The sequence below is a fragment of the Podarcis tiliguerta genome, assembly GCF_965153285.1.
Source record: "Podarcis tiliguerta genome assembly, chromosome: 1".
Classification (NCBI taxonomy): Eukaryota; Metazoa; Chordata; class Lepidosauria; order Squamata; family Lacertidae; genus Podarcis; species Podarcis tiliguerta.
This window is the reverse complement of record NC_139534.1, coordinates 44,641,767-44,665,602: the sequence shown is the minus strand read 5'-3', so window position 1 is coordinate 44,665,602 and position 23,836 is coordinate 44,641,767. Positions and strand designations below refer to the sequence as shown.

The window sequence follows — 23,836 nt, the reverse complement described above, 5'->3', positions numbered from 1 at the left end:
TATAGGAAGACTAACTTCTGAGACTTCTAAAGAAACAAGTATAGAGGCATTGGCCATCAAGCACCTTCCAGATGTTTTTGGACCACAACTCCCATCGTTCCCAGTCAGCACAGCCATAGTGGTTGTGACTGGTACAAAACCTCTGGAGGGTGCCAGGTTGGAGGAGGCTAATATAGAGGACTGCAGTGCCAATAATCTCTTAGTTGCTTCCGACATGTGGAAATGTTCTTCGTCCACACAGGATGAGCTGCATGCAGGGCTTCTGGCCAAAGCATACAAATCCATTAAAAGCAATATATATTAAACAGAACTTGTAAGGAATGCATGCCTATATCTCAGGCATCTATGGGATGGCAGGAAAGCATTTTTGTGTACTTCCCCAGTCAGATATCAATAGCCAGGAGTTTGTTTCACCAGTTTTGGCTGGTACACCCTATATGAAGACATCTGGCCTAGCCACAGTAATCTGTGTCCTGGTCATGTACTGGCTTGACTCCTGTAACGCACTTTACATGGTGCTGCCTTTAAAGACAGCTTGGAAGCCTCAGTTGGTATAAAATCCAAACACTAGAGAGTTCTGGACAGGTGGGTACGTGGTTGCATTTCTGGACCTAATTTAAGGTGGTAGCTTTAAGCTTAAAAGCCTGAAAGAAATAGGTCCAAGATATCTGAAGGACTGTCTGCACCCATGTTGTCTTGCATGCCCTCCAAGATCTGCATCACAGGTCCTCTTTGTTCGCCTGCCAACTAACCAATGAGACTGGCAGGCACAAGAGGGCTTGTTCTATGGTGGCCCCATGCCTTACTAAAACACCTTACTCCAGGGGTGCAAGACCGTTTTAGCTCAGCCGCCCAGATTGTTATCTTCCCCCGCCCCTTGCCAATGATGCTTCAACAGGTGGGCATGTACTCTTTTATTTAATATGTAAGCCTCCATGGTGGACTTTTATTTGGATAGGCAGCATATAAACGTTTTGAACTAAATAAAGGTGGGATGAGCCCTATTTGTCTGCTAGCAAATGCAAAAAGAGAAACAGAGGAGCTTGCAGAGGCACTAGAATAAAATTCACCTCTGTACAGTATATTTCAGTCCTCTCATGTATCTCTTTTATTTATCTAAAAAAAAAAAACCTCCTGCATGCTACCGGCCTGGTACACTCTGAAAGATTATTCTGCACGAACTATTTCAGTGATCTGTGCTTTGTTCTTCTGTATTTTTCCTCTGCACTAAGAGCTACCCAGGAATCCTTGGGGTTTATTTTTTAAACTAATGTGTTTTTTCTTCCATCTCGTTTTGAGGCTCAAATTGAGTATGGGTATCATGTAAATGCTGTATAAAATTGTTACTAACAGCTAAAGATAGGGGAGAAATTTGATTTTTGATTCAGTTTGTGTTGTGTGCCCCCCCCCAAAAAAATAAATGTACTGATGAAAATAACATAAAAATGCATTACACAAGGCAGGTTTGATTTGCAAAAAGATGTATGAATACAATTTTGTACTGAAGAGCCGATGATTTTTTACAAGGAGTCTTCTTAAAAAAAAAGCAAACTAACGAGGAAATGTGGAGAAGTGAACTTAAGAGTTCTTTTCTTTAATGAGAAACTGAAATTGACAGATTTGCCCACCTTGTACAACAGTACAGTAAAGGGTTTTTGTAAAACAAAAACAAAACAGACATCCCCAGTCAGTTATCTCTCTCCTGCATCCGTAATACTCCCCCAGCTGTAAAACTCCACATGTTTTTGGCACCAATTACAGAATACACATTATCTGACAAATCTTTGAGTACAGACTACATTCTACAGGCCACAATAAAGTACAAGCATTTTTTAAAAATTGCAGAACCAGAAATATAGACAAACCACACCCTCCTTTTTTCTTTTCAAAGAGGAAGACATTAGAGGCTTCGAAAATTTTGGCTAAAGCACACTGAAGCTAACCCATAATATGAGCTAGAAGTTCACTACCTTATGCAAACCAGGTTATAAGAAAATACTGCCAATTTTTTCCTTCGTTCTCTGATGTTTTCTGCTTAGCATGCCAATAACTCCCTCTCTTTTTGCTCACTACTCTGCAACACCAATAATAATAAAAATAAACACTCAGCGATCCTCTTTTAATTTTTGCCATTTCTCCTGCAATATCTTGCCTCTTTGACGCCTCAGCCTCAAGGCATATACATACCAGGAGCACGTTATTTCCACATACAGTACTACAACTATTTTTTCTTCTTCTGAAAATAGAAGTTTAATGGAAGCTTTCAACTCAGAAACAAAATGCCTCCAGAAATATTCTGTCCAAGGATTTCAGGTGAAACATGCTTCCATTATGATACCATCTGGGTCTCTGACTTTATGGGAAAAAAGATCATGCCGGTATAATCTATTGCAGGCTTCATAAGACCATGGTCCACCATTTTTAAGAATTTAAGGAAGCCCATCTTTTGTTATCCATTTACATGTTGCTTAAACCTGCAGGTGTTTGATTAGAACAAAACTAATACCGAAGTCTCAATTGAAACTACTGTGGCTGGTAAGTAAAAAGGTCCAGGGGTTTAGTAATTCAGCAAGGTCCAGGCCAGGTGTACCCAACCTGGTACCTCCAGAAAGTGTTGGACTCCAATCGGTTGTGCTGTTGGGGCGAATGGCAGTTGTCACCCAAAACATCTGGACAACACTAGGTTGGGGAAGCCTGATCTAAGATATATTGCACCAAACTCAGGGCTAATCGTTGTTCTTTTCTCCTGCAAAATCAAAATGTCATTATTCCTGAAAAACAGATTAAAGGGCACAGTGATCTGTGGAGAACCGCAAGTCTTAAAAACCTAGCTTTGGAAATTCCTCAGAAAAGAGAGGCCCTGTTAGACTTGCCACTGGAATTGGGGGCGGCGGGTGTCAGGGTGAATTTGAATATCTTGCTGAGGTTCTGCCACTTCCAAACATGCAATTTAGGATACTAAAAGAACAGCACAAAACTGAATTTGTTAACATTCCATTAGGCAGACAGATTTTCCACACTTCTTAGGACAAGGAAAGTAAAGCTGAAAATAGAATTCTGCCTGCAGACTGCAATGTAGTATTTACACTGATGGTGCAATCCTATACTCAGAAATGTGCGCATTTTAAAAAAAATGGATTTATACCACACCATTCCTCCAAGGAGCTCAGAGTGGGGCACATGCTTCTTCCCCTTGTTTGTCCTCACAGCAAACCTGTAAGGCTGAGAGACAGAGACTGACCCAAGGTCACCCAATGAGCTTAATGACTGAGTGGGGACTAGAACCCTCGTCTCCCAGGTCTTAAGGCTTACCCAGACTTGCCCCACCACTTTCCCCCAGGGAAAACCCAAACTCTACCTCTGAATCAGAGAGAACGTCAATTGGGTTTTCTCTGGATCGACGTCTGCTCCAATTTATCGCTAAAGTGTGGGATTTTCGGTGGAAATCAGTGGGACAAGGGCAAAACGGCACAGATCTGTTCCTACAAAGCATAGGGCATGCAGAAAACCACTCAAATCCATGCTTTCCAGGCACAGGATAAGTCTGGGTGAGCCCACTCTAACCAACACACCACACTGGTTCCATTGTTTTCATTGAGGTTCCTCCCAGAATAAGTGTCTGCAAGGCTGCTGTTTAAGGGTTGCATTCAATGAAGTTAAAGAATTGGAACTCGAATTTGCTCCGCTAGCGGGCTGCCTTTCACAAACAGATCCAGTTGCCCAAGAGGTTCCACAAGCCGACAAATGTGTATGCACTAGTGAGTTCTTGTGAAATGGTTCCGCCAGTTGAACTGGATCCTTCTCTTGCGCAACTTTCAGAAATTGATCACCATTACTGCAAAGGCCCTTCTGATAATAGACTGGTAGCTTTGGCTGCAACCCTTAGTAATCCTGGAGCCCCATAAACTTGGAACCAAGGACTGGAATTCAATACAGCACTATCATTCAGTAAGTGCAAGCATTTTAGCTTGCACCGTGGAACTATCTCCCCCCCCCCCCAAAAAAAAGCATGCTGGTCTGGGGTTCTCCCCGCCACACAGAGGGGATTTGGGGAGGTGTACGGGGAGGATTTGGGGCGGGGAGCTCAATTGCACTAACAGGAGTCCTTGTGCTGTTTTCCACTAGGGCACCAAATAAGTTTAATCTGGCCCAGGAAACCCTAAACTTTTTCCTTGGCTAACAAGGTTTTCGTGGCTCTAAATATAAATTTTCCTGGCTAGGGTTTTCCCCCCCACTCAAAGTGGGAACTTTTGTACAAAGTGGGGAAGAAACAAGGACACTTAAAAGGTCTGCTACAACTCTGTACTTTTAGAATATCAATGTCAACTTTTTTCACTAAACATTGAAAACCTTTTCCTTACGGGCAGTGGCACAATTAAAGGCAGATAATTTAAACTAAGAGCTATTGTGGCCTTCAGGAATTATTGTCTACAAACAGCCCCTTTTCACCTCTTTGCTCTCCAGTCAAATCAGGGAGGGGGGGGTCTAAACCAAATAATTGATTTGATAACGCAGCATCAGCAGCTACTGCTGAAGTCTGACCTATAACTAGCGGTCACAACAACTCCCGGATAAACATTTCTGTTGGCAGAGCCACTCAAAAAATAGCCCTTTTGTGCCAAGAAAATAAAACAAATCTAGCCCAACACCACAGCTTCGCAAGCAATATTTTTTCTTTCTGATGTCACCACCACTTATACACTTGGCAGAAACACACTTCTTACAGATGCATACAAGATGTCTCTGAGGCATTGGGGTGGGGGGGAGAGTAACCCTTCCCCTATGCGTACGCACTCTTTGTACAAGAGGCTGAGCATATGAAGAACTAAACACCATTATCCTCCTGGCTGGATGTATAAATGTAACAAAAGTGGTTGTTTCCCATCCCTACAGGCAACGGTACTCTGGCACTTCTGACCTCAGATGACCAACTTAAGAGTTATCCTATTACTGTGCTTAAATTGAAACTCGCTTCTTACAGGTTGCATCCTCTCTAAAGTATTTCTACTGGTGCAACAGGACTGATGTTTCCTCTCTTCTCCCCATGCCCCCCAAAATCTCCTCCAGAGAGTCCGACAACATTGGCCTTGGCAGGTCTCCAAGGAAGTGAGCCCAAGTATATACAAGAGCCAATTCCCCCATTCCGGCATGCCCCAGTATTTCCATTTCTATTGCCCTGAAGCTCAATTATCTCTGTAGTGGAGGGGTTTACCTTGCCTGGGCCGGTTCACTCCCGCAGAGATCGCTCCGTGGGTCAGATCGTGTCTGCGCAGACACGATTTCTGGAGCTGCGGAAGCGAGTCCCCGCTCCGCGCTGTGCCAGTTTAGTGCAGCGCGCGGGGACTCGCCGAGCAAATGGCTCAGTTCGGGAGGGGCTTGTGGGACATTTAAACAACCTCCGTGGGCTGCTTGTGGCCCGTGGGCTGCAGGTTGCCAACCCCTGCTGTAGTGGAACTTCCGTAGGGAGAACAGAATAAGAAGAGGCCCCCCTACAGGTGGAAATAGGATGGAGAAACTGCAGTTGCTGTTCTCCCTGAAGCACCAAAACCCCACTAAGAGAATACAGATGGACCCAAACAATGAAAACAGCAGTGACCCTGACTGAATGCACACCGTCCAAATGTGGCAACAGAAGTAACTTTTGAGGGACAGCATATAAGACATTGCAATGAAAACATCAGGCCATTATCCAATTGCATAAAGTTAGGTTGCATATACAGCATGATACCCACAACCCAAGGCACATTTTAAGTGGGCAGGGAAGTCTGTTACACCAAAGTGACTTCAATAGCTACCAGGATTCCACTTCAGATCACAGTGACTGCAGGCCCAGGCCCACATTAATCATGTGCATTTAAGTCGCATCGGGTTCAGCAGCCCTCGTGTTACAGAAGAGTCGCCACAAAAGGAGGATGTTTATGCCATAATTATGCAAAAGCTCTATTCTTTAGAATTTTTCTTTTTTATATAAAGGATAAAACATGATAAACATTATCATTCTAATTCATGAGAGGATATTATAAATAAAACAATTGCACTTAAGCATGTATTACACTGCAACTTAATATTACCATATTTTTTGCTCTATAGGACGCACTTTTTCCCCTCCAAAAATGAAGGGGAAATGTGTGTGCGCCCTATGGAGCGAATGCAGGCTTTCACTGAAGCCTGGAGAGCGAGAGGGGTCGGTGCGCACCGACCCCTCTCGCTCTCCAGGCTTCAGGAAGCTATCCACAAGCCTTTGGAGCGCTCCAAAGGCTTGCGGACAGCAGCCTGAAGCCCGGCGAGCGCTGCGCCAATTCCCGCTGCGCTCGCCGGGCTTCAGGCAGCCATCTTCAAGCCTTCCCGCTGCGCTCAGAAGGCTTGCAGATAGCTGCCTGTTCTGGGGGCTGGGGTCGGGGGAAGCTCAGGCTTCCCCCATCCCTAGCCCCGCAAGCTCCGGGAGCGGCGGTGAGGTTGCGCGCAATCTTGCCACCGCTCCTGGACCGGGGGGGGGGGGAATAATTCCCCCCTTTATTTCCCCCCCTAAAAACTAGGTGCGCCCTATGGTCCGGTGCGCCCTATGGAGTGAAAAATACGGTAATTGAAATATTAATATTAGCTAATCTTAAAAGAGTTGGCCCATTAAAATCAATAGACTTAGGCCCATTGAATTTAGTGGGTCTATTATGACTAATGTTGGTTATCAACCATTTCTTTTTGCTTGGACTGCATACTACTGATGCCATTTTTATTGCAAGGGGGGGGGAGAAAAAATACAACTTCCTGGCACCGTTTCCTCAAACGGTCAATTAAGTGTTATTATATAGGTAATTACAAACTTATTTAATAGCAAGGTTCACAATAAGACATGTGAACATTTGAACTCCTGTTGAGGCTAGAATTAAAACGGAGATTTTGGGCAGAGGCATGACATCGCACCCTTGGTGTTGTTTATGATTTAGTACAGGAACAGAGGAAGCTATGATTTAATACAGGAACTAAGGAAGAAATCTGTTGACCAGTCTGCCTTGTACAAAAAAACACCTGAGTTTAAGGATTCTAGGCTGCAAATACAGTGGTGCCTCGCAAGACGAAAAGAATCCGTCCCGGGAGTCTTTTGCGAAGCAAGCCCATTGACAGAGTAGCGCTATTAGCGCTATTGGCTAAAAAAGGGCTAAAAACGGCTTTTGGGGGGGGATTAGCGGTTTTGCTGCTAAAATGCTTTTAGCAGCTTAGCGATTCAGAATAAGGGGTTTTGGAGCAAAAAAAAAAAAAAAAATCGATTTTTTTTCGTCAATTTTCGTCTTGCGAAGCAAGCCCATAGGGAAATTCGTCTTGCGAAGCGCCTCTGCAGACGGAAAACCCTTTCGTCTTGCGGGTTTTCCGTCTTGCGAGGCATTCGTCTTGCGGGGCACCACTGTATACAAAGCTAGTTTTAAAGTAAGAAGGACCAAAGAAAAGTGACCACTCACCTCTTTATAGCACCAAGCACACTCGGGATGAACAAGCAAACATTCTTCACAGGAGGTAGCACTGCCACTTGTGCAAATATTGAGACCTTTAAGAGAGAAAACCAGAGAAATTGACCAAAAAAATACCCCATGAGAAATAACAGGGTGCTTGTTACTATTCACACTAGAATAAATACGGCAGTTCAGAAACAAAACTAAGGCTGCAATCCTAACCCCACTGGGGGACTAAGCCCCATTAAACTCAACAGAACGCACGTCTTGAGTAGACCTGGACAGGATTGCAGTCAGCAGACGCACTGAAATCAATGGCCATGACTAATTTAACTATAAAGATTTCAGTGAGTGTACTCTAAGTATGACTTTATTAGAGACAACCCTTTAGGAATATCTTTCTCTTGATGTGTGATGACTTTGCTCCCCCCCCCCCCAAAAAAAGCCTGCATTTGTTGCTTTATAAAAATGAGGTAGTTGCTCGTTTTCTACTTAGAAAAGGTTAAATAAACCGCCCTTGTCTAGCAAGTTATCAAAAACTCCCATATTTAGCTAAAAACATGCTATGTTAGGTTGTTTTTAGTGCTAGGAATTAATGTTTCTATAGGCAGTCAGTCAGCATTTGAACGACTTAACATTTTCAATGCTTGGAGCTAAGACTTGCCACTCTGGGGGCCTTTGGGAAGAAGGATGGGATATAAACTTAATAAATAAAATAAGGGTTATTTTAAAATGAGGGTTATGGTAAATGCCACACCGAGCACTTTGAGATAAGTCTGAGCACCAAAGTATTCCACTGCACTGAAGCCTCAAAGTTTAGGGGTGTGTCTTTTTCAGCCCAAATACAGTGGTTGTTTTTGTTTAGTCGTTTAGTCGTGTCCGACTCTTCGTGACCCCATGGACCAGAGCACGCCAGGCACTTCTGTCTTCCACTGCCTCCCGCAGTTTGGTCATACTCATGTTTGTAGCTTCAAAGACGCTATCCAACCATCTCTTCCTCTGTCGTCCCCTTCTCCTTGTGCCCTTCTTTAATTCCTCCTCCCTTTCTGTCATCAAGGTTGTGTCATCTGCATATCTGAGGTTGTTGATATTTCTTCCAGCAATCTTAATTCCGGTTTGGGATTCATCCAGCCCAGCCTTTCGCATGATGAATTCTGCATATAAGTTAAATAAACAGGGAGACAAAATACAGCCTTGTCGTACTCCTTTCCCAATTTTGAACCAATCAGTTGTTCCATATCCAGTTCTAACTGTAGCTTCTTGACCCACATAGAGATTTCTCAGGAGACAGATGAGGTGATCAGGCACTCCCATTTCTTTAAGAACTTGCCATAGTTTGCTGTGGTCGACACAGTCAAAGGCTTTTGCATAGTCAATGAAGCAGAAGTAGATGTCTTTCTAGAACTCTCTACCTTTCTCCATAATCCAGCGCATGTTTGCAATTTGGTCTCTGGTTCCTCTGCCTCTTCTAAATCCAGCTTGCACTTCTGGGAGTTCTCGGTCCACATACTGCTTGAGTCTTCCTTGTAGAATTTTAAGCATAACCTTGCTAGCGTGTGAAATGAGTGCAATTGTGCGGTAGTTGGAGCATTCTTTGGCACTGCCCTTCTTTGGGATTGGGATGTAGACTGATCTTCTCCAATCCTCTGGCCACTGCTGAGTTTTCCAAACTTGCTGGCATATTGAGTGTAGCACCTTAACAGCATCATCTTTTAAAATTTTAAATAGTTCAGCTGGAATACCATCACTTCCACTGGCCTTGTTATTTGCAGTGCTTTCTAAGGCCCATTTGACTTCACTCTCCAGGATGTCTGGCTCAAGGTCAGCAACCACACTACCTGGGGTGTACGAGACATCCATATCTTTCTAGTATAATTCCTCTGTGTATTCTTGCCACCTCTTCTTGATGTCTTCTGCTTCTGTTAGGTCCTTACCACTTTTGTCCTTTATTATGGTAATCTTTGAACGAAATGTTCCTTTCATATCTCCAATTTTCTTGAACAGATCTCTGGTTCTTCCCATTCTGTTGTTTTCCTCTATTTCTTTGCATTGCTCATTTAAGAAGGCCTTCTTGTCTCTCCTTGCTATTTTTTTGGAAATCTGCATTCAATTTCCTGTATCTTTCTCTATCTCCCTCGCATTTTGCTTGCCTTCTCTCCCCCGCTATTTGTAAGGCCTCATTGGACAGCCACTTTGCTTTCTTGCATTTCCTTTTCATTGGGATGGTTTTCGTTGCTGCCTCCTGTATAATGTTGCGAGCCTCCATCCATAGTTCTTCAGGCACTCTGTCCACCGAATCTAAATCCTTAAAACTGTTCCTCACTTCCACTGTGTATTCATAAGGGATTTGATTTAGATTGTATCTTACTGGCCCAGTGGTTTTTCCTACTTTCTTCAGTTTAAGCTTGAATTTTGCTATAAGAAGCTGATGATCTGAGCCACAGTCATCTCCAGGTCTTGTTTTTGCTGACTGTATAGAGCTTTTCCATCTTTGGCTGCAGAGAATATAATCAATCTGATTTCGATGCTGCCCATCTGGTGATGTCCACGTGCAGAGTCATCTCTACACGTGGTACCTCGGGTTAAGTACTTAATTCGTTCAGGAGGTCTGTTCTTAACCTGAAACTGTTCTTAACCTGAAGCACCACTTTAGCTAATGGGGCCTCTTGCTGCTGCCGCACCGCCAGAGCACAATTTCTATTCTCATTCTGAAGCAAAGTTCTTAACCCGAGGTACTATTTCTGGGTTAGCGGAGTCTGTAACCTGAAGCGTATGTAACCCGACGTACCACTGTATTACCTTCCTATGTATTTGGACAAGAATCCTCTGACAAAGTGATATTCCTATCTACCACCAGTACCCAGAATTTTTATAGCAGGGCTCCTTTAAACAGCAACATGAGAGCCGAAAAGTCAACAGCCATAACTTTCCCATTCATGGCATGGAGATGGGATGATAAGGGAAAGTGTTTATTTCTGCTAGTTGCACAGATGTTAAGAGACAGGTACAGGAGCCCTGACAGGTGAAAAGATGCATCTTACACTGTAAGCAACAGGCCAGTATTTGAGAGAAGAAAAATCCTAGGAACCTTTCTAGCAAATATTTCAAATTCCTAAGCACTAGCACAAACTTTCTAGGCACATGGCAACCAGATGCTTTGAATTTTCCCCACCCTGCTTGCAGTGTGGTAAAAACATTGGTGAGTTAGCACACTGAAAGTGCTGTGTGAATTACAGTATTTTTCTGTGGCTGCGCATACTCAATGGAATTTTAGAAATCTAACTGTGGGCAAAAGTTTGTCTGGAAAAATTATGGAACTCTATTTAAATAAAATATGTCTAGGTTATTCTCTGGAATACGAGAACTTGTGGCAGTCAATTGACTTGCTTTTAAAAAGGGGAATCACAGGCATCCCTCATTTTAGGACTATTTAAGATCTGAATGGAATCTGGTTGAACTGAGTAAACTGCACTGATCTGAACTTGACCTTTTAATAACATGGCATTTAATTATGTGTCTGAACACACATGCAGGTTACATAACTATCTCATTTCATCGCTGTGACCTATTTATTCTTTTAAAGTATTAATATAATAATTTCCACCGGATATCCATGTTATGCAGGGCAGTTTGTTTATCCTGGACAATAGCCAATAAAACACAAAAGTCAGTGTGTATATGCGCAGAAATAATACACCCCCCCCCATAATCAGACAAGCCACATACATACACACACAGAGAGAAAAAGAGAATAATAGAATTGTGGTGTTGGCAGGGACCATGAGGATCATCTAGTTCCACTCTTTGCAACGTAGGGATCTTTTTGCCCAATTCGAGTCTCAACCCCACAACCCTGAGATTAAGGGTCTCATAATGTACCGACTGAGGGGGTGGAGCGTTATTTAATATCTCAGTCTATCAGTCTCACAAGGAGCATTGCTTTTACAGAAAAACCAAGGCAACAGCTGATAGCAGAGACCTCTCTCCATGAATTTGGAGCACTTTCTGAATTACTGGCCAAGGGTATAAAAACCTCCTTTCTGCATTTGTGGCTCCTCATATGACAAAAGCACAGCTTCCTCCACCAATGTCTGCCTACATCTAAGCTGGGTATGCCAATTCTATGATGATCTCATCATGGATGTGTTTCAACACACTTGGCAGAACTGCGCTCCCAGCACAGATGTGCCATGGCAAGGAAGGAAAGCATCTTGCTGATATCACCTCTGTTCCCTGCTCTCCAAAAAACAAAGGGAGCAGGACTGCATCCCATGACAGCATCTTTAAACAGTGAAATTAACAGGGAGGTTTTTAATGTTTGGTGCTTTATTATGCTTTTAATTCTGTTGGGAGCCGCCCAGAGTGGCTGGGGAAACCCAGCCATATGGGCAGGATATCAATAATAAATTATAATATTATTATGTCTCATTTCAAAAATGCTGCCATTTACTCTATTGATAATTACGCTAGGTTTTAGACCAGTGGACTGGTGTTCACTGTTTTATACATCTTTGATACATATCTTTCTTGATGAATCTCATTTCTAAACTGCAGAGTCCTGACATGCAGCCAATTAAACAACTGCACTTAAAAATTCAGGGTGATTTATAGCCAGCAATTAAACTGAAGTGGCTGAAAACTCAGTACTTCCATTCTGGTTAAGGACCACATTGCTATGGTAGTTCTTTGGTAATTAATTGGCTACTAGATTGAGCTGCAAGTTTTCATCTCTATAATAATCTCCAGGCTATGTTCAACACCAAGGCAAAGTACAAAGCACAACAAATCAAACAGATATTGCCTGCAGGCTTACACTCTTATAAGAAGATCCTGCTGGATCAGGCCAATGGCTCATCTAGGTCAGCATCCTGTTCTCAGAGGCGCCAACCAGATGCCTATAGGAAACCAGCAAGCAAAACAGGAGCACAAGAGCACTCTCCTGTTTCCAACCACTGGTATTCAGAAGCATGAATTGCTGCCTCCAACTGTTGACGCAAAGCATAGTAGCCACTCTCCTCCTTGAATTTGTCTTAAAAATTGCACATGTGAAAGCGAAGGGAAGAGAACTATTCTGTTATGATGTGATAATATTTATAGACAAGGCAAAGCTATCAATAATACTGATGTGTCAATTTTTCTGTGCCCAGATATTAATAGGGTCAATATCTAATTAAATGAACACAGCTGATGACATTGAATTGACACTGAAATCTAAAAAGAGCCTGACCCAAGGCTAGATTCTAAAACCATTGTGATTTCTTTTTTCCACACTGAGGGATCAATTCAATGACAATATGCACAGTCCTACCGAGTGAACAAAAGCACCGGTCAGTTTCCCCCCGCGATTTCTCGTTGCAAGCAATCGTAGCTTCAAAAGAGAAAGAACTGAACTACATGGCAAACACAGAATGAACATATTCCAATTCTGTAGTGGAAGATTTCAAGCTTCCCTTCGTAACAGCTTCCTTGGTAGATTTCTTGCAATGTGTGCTGATATGTGAAAACTTAAAAACTTGGGCGGTGGCTGCATACATCATTCCAACTCAAGAACTGAGAATTCCCCAAAGTCCAGAAGTGACACCCTATTCTTTTCACTATATGAAACTTAATGCTTCAGAAGGAGGCAGGTGGCCCAGATTCAGTTTTCCAAAGATCTGAATTTAATCAGACACAGGCTTTGGGGCCTAGCAAAAAAAAACCTGTGGCATTTTCAGTCAGGGGATAAAGAGATGCCCTAGTGTTGTGGTGCTCCCCAGATAAGGCATCCATCCCTTGTCAAAACACTGGGCTGCGTTTCCCTATGTTGTCCAGTTGACTTGAAGAGGGGTGGTTCTGTCACCCTATACACAATGCTTCCCAGGCTCTTCAAACACCATGTTCATGGAACAAACATGCAAATGATGTTCTTAAGAACACAACTGAAATGTCAGGTTTGCAGCAGCATTCCAGTTTACGCTATGCCTTGAATAGACCACGCTGTGATAAGCAATATGAACTAGCATCTTCCTTGATTTATTACTGAATTAGTGGAAATTCTTGTCCTGGATTCACACGCTCTGCTACAGCAATATCTGGAAGGTTATTGACTCGCCATATAATGAATACAAACATTGAGAAGCCCTATATTGTTTTATAGTCATTTGCCACAGGCGGCTTGGCAGTACATAAAATAATCTTGTTAATGTGGCTTGTTAAACTGTAAACAACACAGAAGGAAATAAATGAATAAAGAACTAAAAGCCACTCTGTTGCACTCCTCCTTTTAAAAAGCCCAGAATAATATTAGGGGGAGGGAACTATGAAGAGAACATGGTGTGCTAATGCAGATGCATTTTCTAAAGTGGTGCTATTTTAAAGTGCCTTTCAGAAGCAGCATAAGAGCATCCCTACTGTTTAAATGGCAGTTCCCTGGAATGAGCGAATTCTTTTACACAGAGCTGATAACTCAACATCAGCAGCAGAGGGAAGGGCTGTTAGTCATGCTTCCAGCCCCACAACCCCACACATACATTAAGTAAAATAGAAACATCGCCTCCCGACCCCACCCACCATGGCCCCCTCCACCTCTTCCCCCATTTTCTTCCTAATGTAACCCTAATGTCTCAACAAATGAAACTGACCTGTAGAAAATGTAACTTGAAAAAAGAGACATTGCGAATACCTTTGTAAACAAAATAATAATAATAATAATAATAAACCTTATGCTATATTCTCTCCCTAGAATATGGCTGTTTGTTATTTGGCTTGAGGGCGTAAACCACCATGTGAGGTTAAACCCTCAGAAAGATGGGATAAAAATCTATGTCCTAACCTAAATCTAGTCCAGGCTCTTCATCTCACCATTGTGCAGTTATTGACAACAGAAACAGGCAGTGAAAACATATTCCAGGACCAGGGCTACCATCCTACAAATATTTACTTGGGAGTAAGTCTCACTGAACTTAAAGGAGCTTATATCTGAGTAAACATGAACATTATCAAGCTATAAGCCTTTACTCAAATTAACATTGTCCACACACATGTTCAAATATTTAACCACAATCTTTAGCTTGTTCCATTGTAAACAAGAGCTGGAACTAGTAAGATCCAGTATATGGGTTGCATCTAGCTAAGTCATACTAAAGAGTAGAACAACTGGAATCAGTGGACTTACTTGAATTTAGCCCTAGGCCTCCAGGTAGACAAGTGATGTATTATTCAATATCTGCCAAATCAGCTTCCATGCACAGGCAAAGCAGTTTACAGTAGTCAATGGCTCCATATATACACAAAGTTTAGCCAATTTATAACTTTATTTGGTTTGAGAGGGAAAGCACTCTCTGAAACCTGACAGTACAGGAATCAATGGACTATAGCATCAGTGACCATCAGGCATATTTGCAGGCTAAGAACTGAGGAGGAGGAGTTTGGGTTTGATATCACGCTTTGTCACTACCCTAAGAAGGCTCAAAGCAGCTAGTATTCTCCTTTCCCTTCCTCCCCCACAACAAACACTCTGTGAGGTGAGTGAAGCTGAGAGACTTCAAAGAAATGTGACTAGCCCAAGGTCACCCAGCAGCTGATGTGGAGGAGCAGACATGAACCCGGTTCACCAGATTACGAGTCTACCGCTCTTAACCACTACACCACACTGGCTTCTGAGGAGTGTATCCTACAGGATTCCCTCCTTAATAGAAAAAAAAATGCTAGATTTTTTTTTGATTTTTTTTTAGGCATTATGTCTCTGAATACCAGTTGCTGAGAACCATAAGTGGGCAGAGTGCTGTTTCACAAGCAGAACCTGCATTTGCTCCCCGTGGGTATTGGGTTGGGTACTGTGAGAGATAAATTCTGGACTAGATGGACCTCTGCCCTGACTCAACAGGCTCTTTTTCATATACCGTATTTTTCGCTCTATAAGACGCACCAGACCACAAGACGCACCTAGTTCTTGGAGGAGGAAAACAAGAAAAAAAATATTCTGAATCTCAGAAGCCAGAACAGCAAGAGGGATCGCTGCGCATTGAAAGCAGCAATCCCTCTTGCTGTTCTGGCTTCTGGGATAGCTGCGCAGCCTGCATTCGCTCCATAAGACACACACACATTTCCCCTTAATTTTTAGGAGGGGAAAAGTGAGTCTTATAGAGCAAAAAATACGGTATATACACCTTTCCATATATAAGCCACCCTTTCCAGGGGGGGGGGGGGAAACATTGAATAACTATCTCAGAACAACAACAACAACAACACCTATATTGATTGCAGAGGGAAAGTGCAATAAAAGCAAACCTTGACACTGCTCTACTATTGTTGTCCTGCACGCCAGTCACAGAGTTCTTTTCATGCGGCAAATATGCCGTAAATAATAATTGTTTTTCCAGCCTTTGGCTACATATGCTTTGTGAGCCACAAAATTGCTACTATGAAATGTAGGCCAGCCTAGGCTCAACAGAGCGAATATAAGAATGAGAAAGAGAGAGGGGAGGGGGATTCCATTGAAAGACTTATGAAATTCGTCCAATCCATAGGTCTGGGTCACTGAGACCGAGTCCTCCAATAGTCCAACAAATGGGATCCTCTCGTAACAAAGGAGACCCCACCTGGCTGAGAGAATAGTTAAAAGGCACTGGTACTGACTGGTTGTAATCTACCTTGCCCTCCTCTAATCAAAGTACTTTATTTTGCACCCCAAGTGGTGAGGTCTAAACCACCATTTTGGGGAATCATCCAGGAATGTAACTGCAGGAAGAAATCAAAAGGGCAACCAGAGCATACACTGTAAATATGCATGTTGGTAGCCGAAGAATTGATGCTTTTGAATTATGGTGCTGGAGGAGACTCTTGAGAGTCCCATGGACTGCAAGAAGATCAAACCTATCCATTCTTAAGGAAATCAGCCCTGAGTGCTCACTGGAAGGACAGATCGTGAAGCTGAGGCTCCAATACTTTGGCCACCTCATGAGAAGAGAAGACTCCCAGGAAAAGACCCTGATGTTGGGAAAGATGGAGGGCACAAGGAAAAGGGGATGACAGAGGACGAGATGGTTGGATAGTGTTCTCGAAGCTACCAGAATGAGTTTGACCAAACTGCGGGAGGCAGTGGAAGACAGGAGTGCCTGGCGTGCTCTGGTCCATGGGGTCACGAAGAGTCGGACACGACTAAACGACTAAACAACAACAACAGCTTTGTAAACGTGGGTTGTTGGAACAATTGCAATACGACTGGCAAGGCATCTGATGGCAAAGCCACAGCCGGCCTTGTATGATCTACAGAGAGAACTGTGTCAATTCAGGTCTTATCCAAGCACCTCTTCACCGCCATTTCTAAGGCCTTGGAAATGGGGGTTAGATGACCCTCGATCTAAATCGACTGCATGCTATTCTCAACTGCAGTAAGAGAAAAGTAAATGGTTCCAAGAGGATATTATTTCCTTGACCGCCTAATATATACAGGCAAAGTTCCAATTCCTTTAAAAGCGATGATAAAAATGTGTTGGGATATTTAAAGATTTCCTGTACACAGACATCCCAAGGATAAACTTGAGGTGTGGGGGGTGGGTGGAGGAAACCACAGTTTGTTTATTTTCAGTCAAAGTTATTTTGAGAAGGGCAAGATTTATTTAATTGTTGTTAAGGTCACAACAGCAGACTTTGTGAATACAAGGTATCTGTATTACCCACAATTAAACCTCAGGTACACTAGTATCTACCACGGGTGGAAGCTTTAACGAAATATAATAAAGGTCCAGCATTTGCTAGACAAAGGACAAAGGAATGACAGTAACTGTCCAATTTATCTGGTGGAAACTCACTCAGCTCTTAAAACACAAGCTTGTTTTACACACAGTTATCAAGGACGTTCCGATCCCATCTACCTCAACATCTGTCTATAAGACTAGGATTGTGGAATGCAAGTCCTACCACACCCAATACTTGGTTGTGTTTGGGCTGATGGCAGGCTGGTGAGCCAGAAATTCGCCATCAGTACTACAAACTGTAGCCAACCAAATTATTCAGAGAGGTACACAAGAAAAGTTTTAAGGCCCCTCCCCTGTTGTGAGTCCCCAGTATCTGGTAGTCAAGAGATTTACTGTCTTTCAGAATGAGAAAGAAGCCTCAGACTTTGCCCTCCCCACACCTAATACAGTGGTACCTCGGGTTAAGAACTTAATTCGTTCTGGAGGTCTGTTCTTAACCTGAAACTGTTCTTAACCTGAAGCACCACTTTAGCCAATGGGGCCTCCTGCTGCCACCGCGCCACCACAGCACGATTTCTGTTCTCATCCTGAAGCAAAGTTCTTAACCCGAGGTATACTATTTCTGGGTTAGCGGAGTCTGTAACCTGAAGCGTATGTAACCCGAGGTACCACTGTATACTTATCCACGTATCTATTTTTAAATAAATAAAAAGATATTGAAATATCCCAAGCCGATGGTTTGCTTACTTTATAAACACAGAAAACAAAGCAAGCAAGCAAAAAACAGCAAAGCTCACAAACATGTGGAAAGTCGATTTCAAATTCTATTTGTATCTTACAAAAGACCAATTGATCTGGAAGTAGCCACTGACAAATACACTGTCAGGTGGAAAAGCACACAAAAAAATTTATCTAGGCTTTTAGGGAGCTTCCTAAAATGTTATTATAGAATAAAATACACTAGATATCAACAAGCTGCGGCACTCATTTAACAAAGAACAATGGTGCAGAGAATTGACAACTGGAGCCAACAGTAAGGTGTGCAATGCTTTGACTCAAACTACTTGAATTCCCCCCTCCCCTGCCAAATGGCAAAGTAAAAACAGGAGTCTCAAACAACTCCAGCACCAGATTCTACATATTTTTTTAAGGGAGAAATTTGGCAAGGGATTTGCCACTTCTCAATATTCTTAAACCTCATAACAAAAGCCAAATAGAGGTTTTACAAATATTGCAATTAGAACAGTAAAGGAAGTAGGGGGAAGTACACACATTCCACAAGACATTTAGAAAGGCCCATAATTTATAGGTGCTTATTTGCTAACCCTAAAAACATCCGAGCCAAGAAAGAGGAGACATGCCAGTTTGCAAGCAGAAATAATATATATAGTAGGCAAAACTGAGACAGTCAATGGGAATAAATTATCCAAGGATACAGACTCTATAGAATAAACTTCCAAGCATTTTGAAATTCTAAAAGATCAGAATGTTTCCCATTGGCCATTATTTGCATGCTCACTATGAGAGGCTACTACTGGCGAGTTTTTCTATGGACATCTTTCAAATTCCCCCAGCTCTCTCTTTCTTCACAACTATCTTCTGGGAATGCCAGACAAAGAGGAAAGCATAAGGGAGAGTTGAGGATCCCTTATCTGAAAGGGCAGACCTCTATGAGGCCCTGATAAAGACTTGGTAATGATACTAGCATACAAGAGAATATGTTTTTATTCTACCAAAAAATAAATTAAAAATCCTGTCATATTTCAGTACAGTTCATTTACAAACCAGTTCAACAACAATGGTCCCAACACAGCTCTTTGACAGACATTTGCCAAGAGAACAGGCACTGACATATCTAAAGTTGTCCCGAAGTCATCCCTTATTCTGTTGGTCTTTGTGTGAGAAGGGGTGAGGGGAGAACATATGTATGTTTTATCTGAGAAAGGTTATGCATGAAAATATGGCCTATGTGTACAGTGGTACCTCGGGTTACAGACGCTTCAGGTTATGCGATTTTGGGTTGTGCACCGCGCTGAACCCGGAAGTACTGGAACAGGTTACCGTATTTTTCGTTCTATAACACGCACCCGACCATAACACGCATGTAGTTTTCAGAGGAGGAAAATCCGTAGGCATGCCACCCGTAGGCATTCCCTCCATAACACGCACAGACATTTCCCCTTACTTTCTAGGAGGTAAAAAGTGAGTGTTATGGTGCAAAAAATACGGTACTTCTGGGTTTCGGCGCTTGCGCTTAAGTGCTTAATTATGCTTTGAGCGCAGAAGCGCCGAATCACAACCCGTGCGTGTGCAGACGTGGCGCTGCAGGTTGCGAACGCTACAGGTTGCGAACGTGCCTCCCGCATGGATCATGTTCGCAACCCAAGGTTCCACTGTATGTGTAATCGCAAAGGAAGAGGGATATGCATTTGGGCTGAGAGAGTGGGGAGATGTATGTATGTTTGGGGTGTGTGTGAAGGGAATAAATATGCCTGTGTGTGGTTTGTGAGAGGGACATATGTATGTTGGGCGTGTGTGAGGGAGGGATACAATTTTGACAGGGGTGCAAAGTAAGTATTAAAAACTCATGCATTACATCTACTTGTTTTTGAAGTGCTAAACGATGTACACCTATTTTTCAAAATGAGAGATGAAACATCAGATCTCAGCTTGCTCAGTAGCTGATCTGGGACGGCAGACCAGAGAGAGGGTGGCATCTCTACAACTTCACTGGCCGTGCACTAGCACACATTCAGCCATTCAATACTCACAAGCCAGAGGCATGTGATATTGGGACAGCAGCAGCCTACAGGATCTTTTCTGCACAACATCTGGGCACGAGCAGTCAATCTGAGCAGGAATAATCTGCCATTCATGCAGCGGTATTAAAGGTGTACGGCCATTTCTAAGTGAAACATGCAGTGGGAGGTAGCATACAACAAGATAATTCCAGGGCATAATTCCAACCCTGGCTTGCTTGAGAAACCAACATCCAAACACTGTTGATACACACATTTTGTGGGCCAGCTACAGAGAGCTGCCCAACTCCTGTCAAGCCACTGACATATTACAAGTCTCTGCTTCTCTGGTCATTCCAAAACCCCTTTCCCCTATACATTTTTTAAAACACAATTTCAGTAAATAACATAGGAAGTGAACATGCTTATATGAAGCCAGTTCTTATTTTTTTTATAAAAGACCTTATGTGACAGCCAGCTCTAGCACGATAAACACTTCTACAGCTTGGCTCTGATGGAAAAACTCACCACAGAAGCCTCTCTTGTGCAGCAAGATAAACATGACCCATCTTTGGTGGCTGCTTTTCTCAAGTGGTCTTTCTTTGTAAAGGATGCATTATAGTGTGCATGAAAACAAGATGTTTTCTGTGAGGGAAGTCTTCATGCATAGCCTATGATTATACACAGTATATATACTGTATATGTGAAGTTTTCCTTTTGCAAATTCACTCGAGGGGCCTACCCATGCCTCACTGTGAAAACTTGGCACCTGCATTCTTAATGCAGCACTACCAACCATCTTTGGCTTCTGTTTCTCCTGCCTTTACTTTTGGCAAGTGGTTGCCCAAGATACTTGGCAAACCTGATGCTTAGTCACTCACTCGTTTCCACTCCCAAATGCCTCTCCAAAACAACAAACATCAGCTCTTCTGAACAAGCAAGCATAGGATAGGCTGCAATTAAGTCTGATTCAAGTACATCATTACACCTTTTACATTTTGTACTACAACCTTCAAGAGCTCAAGATGACTTATTGATAACTACTTTTCTCTATTGTATAGAACAGGGGTCAGATGGAGAGCCTCTGGCCCACCAGAAATTGTCAAAGTACAACTCCCATAATGCCAAACCATTGGCTAAGCTAAGCTAATGGGAGCAGGAGGGCCACAGGATCCCCACCAATGGTCCAGAATGATTATCCACAACTTCCTTCCCCCCACCACATGCTTTCTGTTTTGTTTTAATATTTATGCAAAGTCTTTATATGTGCTGTTTTCACACCCTAGGAATCTTGTGCAGAAGGGCAGTGTGGGTAATTCAAATCATCAACAATGTGGAATAAGTCACAGGATTATTTTAAAAATATATTAAAAAGTGTAGCCCCACCGACTTAACTTTCTTCCTCAGTCACTTTTGGAGTTCGTGCACACCTGTCTTAAATATTCAACAACTAATTCCATTAGTTTGTCTCCCATTCGGTATGCCAAGCTTTAAAACCCTGTTGCTGGGGGATGGGGGCTAAAACGCAGCTTCACATATTCCCTTATACCCAAACACCTTCCGAAGCAGTTTTATTTTCAAAATACCATTCCTCTCGATTATAATTCTGGTTCTGAAGCCATCCACTAACCTCTAACAGTGTTGAAGAGGGAGAAGATGCATACGCAGGCGGCGGCGGCGGCGGCGGGGTAAGGCAGGAGCCCCCTCCGCCGGGACATGACGACCGCAGCTGGAGAAGAGGGAAAATAAAAAGGCTCTTCGAAAGTCTTTTGTGCAGCTGCGCCGGGAGAAGGGGAGAGAGCGGCGGCGGCGGCGCTCCTTCAGCAAAGGCCACCGCTAGAGCGGCTGCAGGCACCGGTCGGCTCCGCCAAGGGAAGAGGCGCGATCCTGGGCATTCCTGCCTCGTCCGGAGCAACCAAGGCAAAAGATAAAGGGGTGCGCGCGCGCGTGTGTGGAGAGAAATGGGGGAGAGAAGACACTGCCTCCTTCCTTACACCTCCACAGCAGGCTCCATCTCGCGCAATGCTCGCTTGTTGCGCCCGCGCCGCCTCCGCCGCCGCGCACTTCTCCCGGGACTCGAAAAGTTGCGCGACTCCTCATCCGCCGAGTTCTCCCAGGCCCTGCCTTAGCAGCCTCTTCAACATCTCCGCCTGCTTTTGCATCTGAATTTCTGACTAGTGGTTTATGCGCCCCTCTCTCTCTCTCCGCGTCTCCTTTCCCCCCCTTCCTTTACTGGAACTCTCTCTTTTTACTCTCTTTCCAAGACTCAGCAACTTACTTCCTACAGGATCTGAATGGCAAATCTCCGCCCAGCCTGCCCAATAGGCACCCGGGGATTTTTAACTCTCTGTAGCCCGATCAGGATGCACCTCCCCGCCTCCGATCACAACATTAAGTTCCTAATCTAAACTAAAGGCTTTTTAAAAAAAATAAGCTAAATGGATCTATGGATTCCAGGTCAAAAGTAAGCGAGTGCATAATAAACTTGTTCTAGATTCAGGTAGGTAGCCGTGTTGGTCTGACGCAGTCGAAATAAATTAAAAAATTGTCCAGTAGCATCTTAGAGACCAACTAAGCTCATACCCAGAACAAACTTTGTTGGTCTCTAAGGTGCTACTGGGCTATCTATCTATCTATCTATCTATCATCTATCTATCATTCATTCATTCATTTATTTATTCATACTTGTTCTAGATTGCCACAGCCTTAAATGGCAACCCTATATGCATACTTATTACTTGAATAAAATTGCGACTCAGGCTGTATACACACCATACATGTAAAGTACGTGTCTCTCTCCCCGCCCCCCTCAAGAATCCTGGAAACTCAGAGCTATAATTCCCAGCACACTTAAACTACAACTCCCAGGATTCAGTGCCTGCGTGTGCTTTAATTACGTTTGGTCAGTACGCAGCTCCAGTACTTAATTTAATTGCCCTCCAGTTACATGGTAATTATGGATGTAGCCAGGGAGGGGCAGCTGCCCCCCCAATCAATAAAAGGTAAAGGGACCCCTGACTGTTAGGTCCAGTCGCAGACGACTCTGGGGATGTGGTGCTCATCTCGCTTTACTGGCCAAGGGAGTTTCTGGGTCATGCAGCCAGCATGACTAAGCTGCTTCTGGCGAACCAGAGCAGTGCACGGAAACGCCGTTTACGTTCCCGCCGGAACAGTACCTATTTATCTACTTGCACTTTGACATGCTTTCGAACTGCTAGGTTGGCAGGAGCTGGGACCGAGCAACGGGAGCTCACCCCATCGTGGGGATTCGAACTGCCAACCTTCTAATCAGCAAGCCCTAGGCTCTGTGGTTTAACCACAGTGCCACCCGCGTCCCCCCCCTCAATAAATACCAATAATTAAAAAATCAATCAATCAATACCAATAAAAAAAAATACATAGCAAACTGAGATTCTGCCCCCCACCCAACAAAAGGCCTGCCCACCCTAACAAAACTCCTGGCTATGCCCATGATGAGAATGTATGCTGCATTACTTTTCAGTTATCTCAAAATGTGGTAAGCCAGACTTGCTGCTTTTGAAGGCACTCCTACCCATTTTGCTGAGTGAACCCTGGACCTCTACCCCAAAGTGCTGCCCTGAGGGCACCATTAACAAGGCCCTGCCATGCCCGGTGACTTGGAAAAACCCTCACTGAACTCACTGAAACTTTCTTCTGATAAAACTTCTACAAGTCTATTGGACTGTAAGGTATTGATTTGTGGTGTGCAATTCTAAGGTAATGCCCTGGAGTAAAGGTAACCTGTGTATTATCTTCCAAGTACACTTTCCTACTAATACCCTGGGTGTATATTTTTAAGTAAACTATCTGCCAGGGTTAGGTAAACACAGTATCAGCCTGTCTCTGTCCACTATTTTAAGGATCAGACTGTTAAGTACTTACATCAAAGGCAAGGCTACTCACTTTGTAGGCCCGGAACGCTTTGTAGGCCCCTTCATGAACAAGCTAACACATT

The 23,836-nt window shown here is 43.4% G+C and overlaps 1 protein-coding gene across 2 annotated transcripts in view; it reads right to left on the bottom strand.

Annotated features, from left to right (window-relative positions):
- The window catches only part of ITGB5 (integrin subunit beta 5), a 78,246-nt gene extending 54,416 nt beyond the window's left edge, over nucleotides 1-23,830 (bottom strand). Inside the window, exons 1-2 of one of the 2 annotated variants that reach the window (XM_083408079.1) lie at nucleotides 23,764-23,830; nucleotides 7,455-7,540 (exon numbers count right to left, since the gene is read on the bottom strand). Coding sequence is in view for 1 of the 2 variants with exons in the window: in XM_083408078.1 (XP_083264204.1) it covers nucleotides 7,455-7,540; nucleotides 21,491-21,578 (174 nt within the window). In the remaining variant the exon portion in view is untranslated. Of the gene's footprint in view, nucleotides 1-7,454; nucleotides 7,541-21,490; nucleotides 22,481-23,763 lie in introns of those variants that run through there. The other variant, XM_083408078.1, reaches the window with a different exon arrangement.
- Between the last annotated feature and the right edge of the window lie 6 nt (nucleotides 23,831-23,836).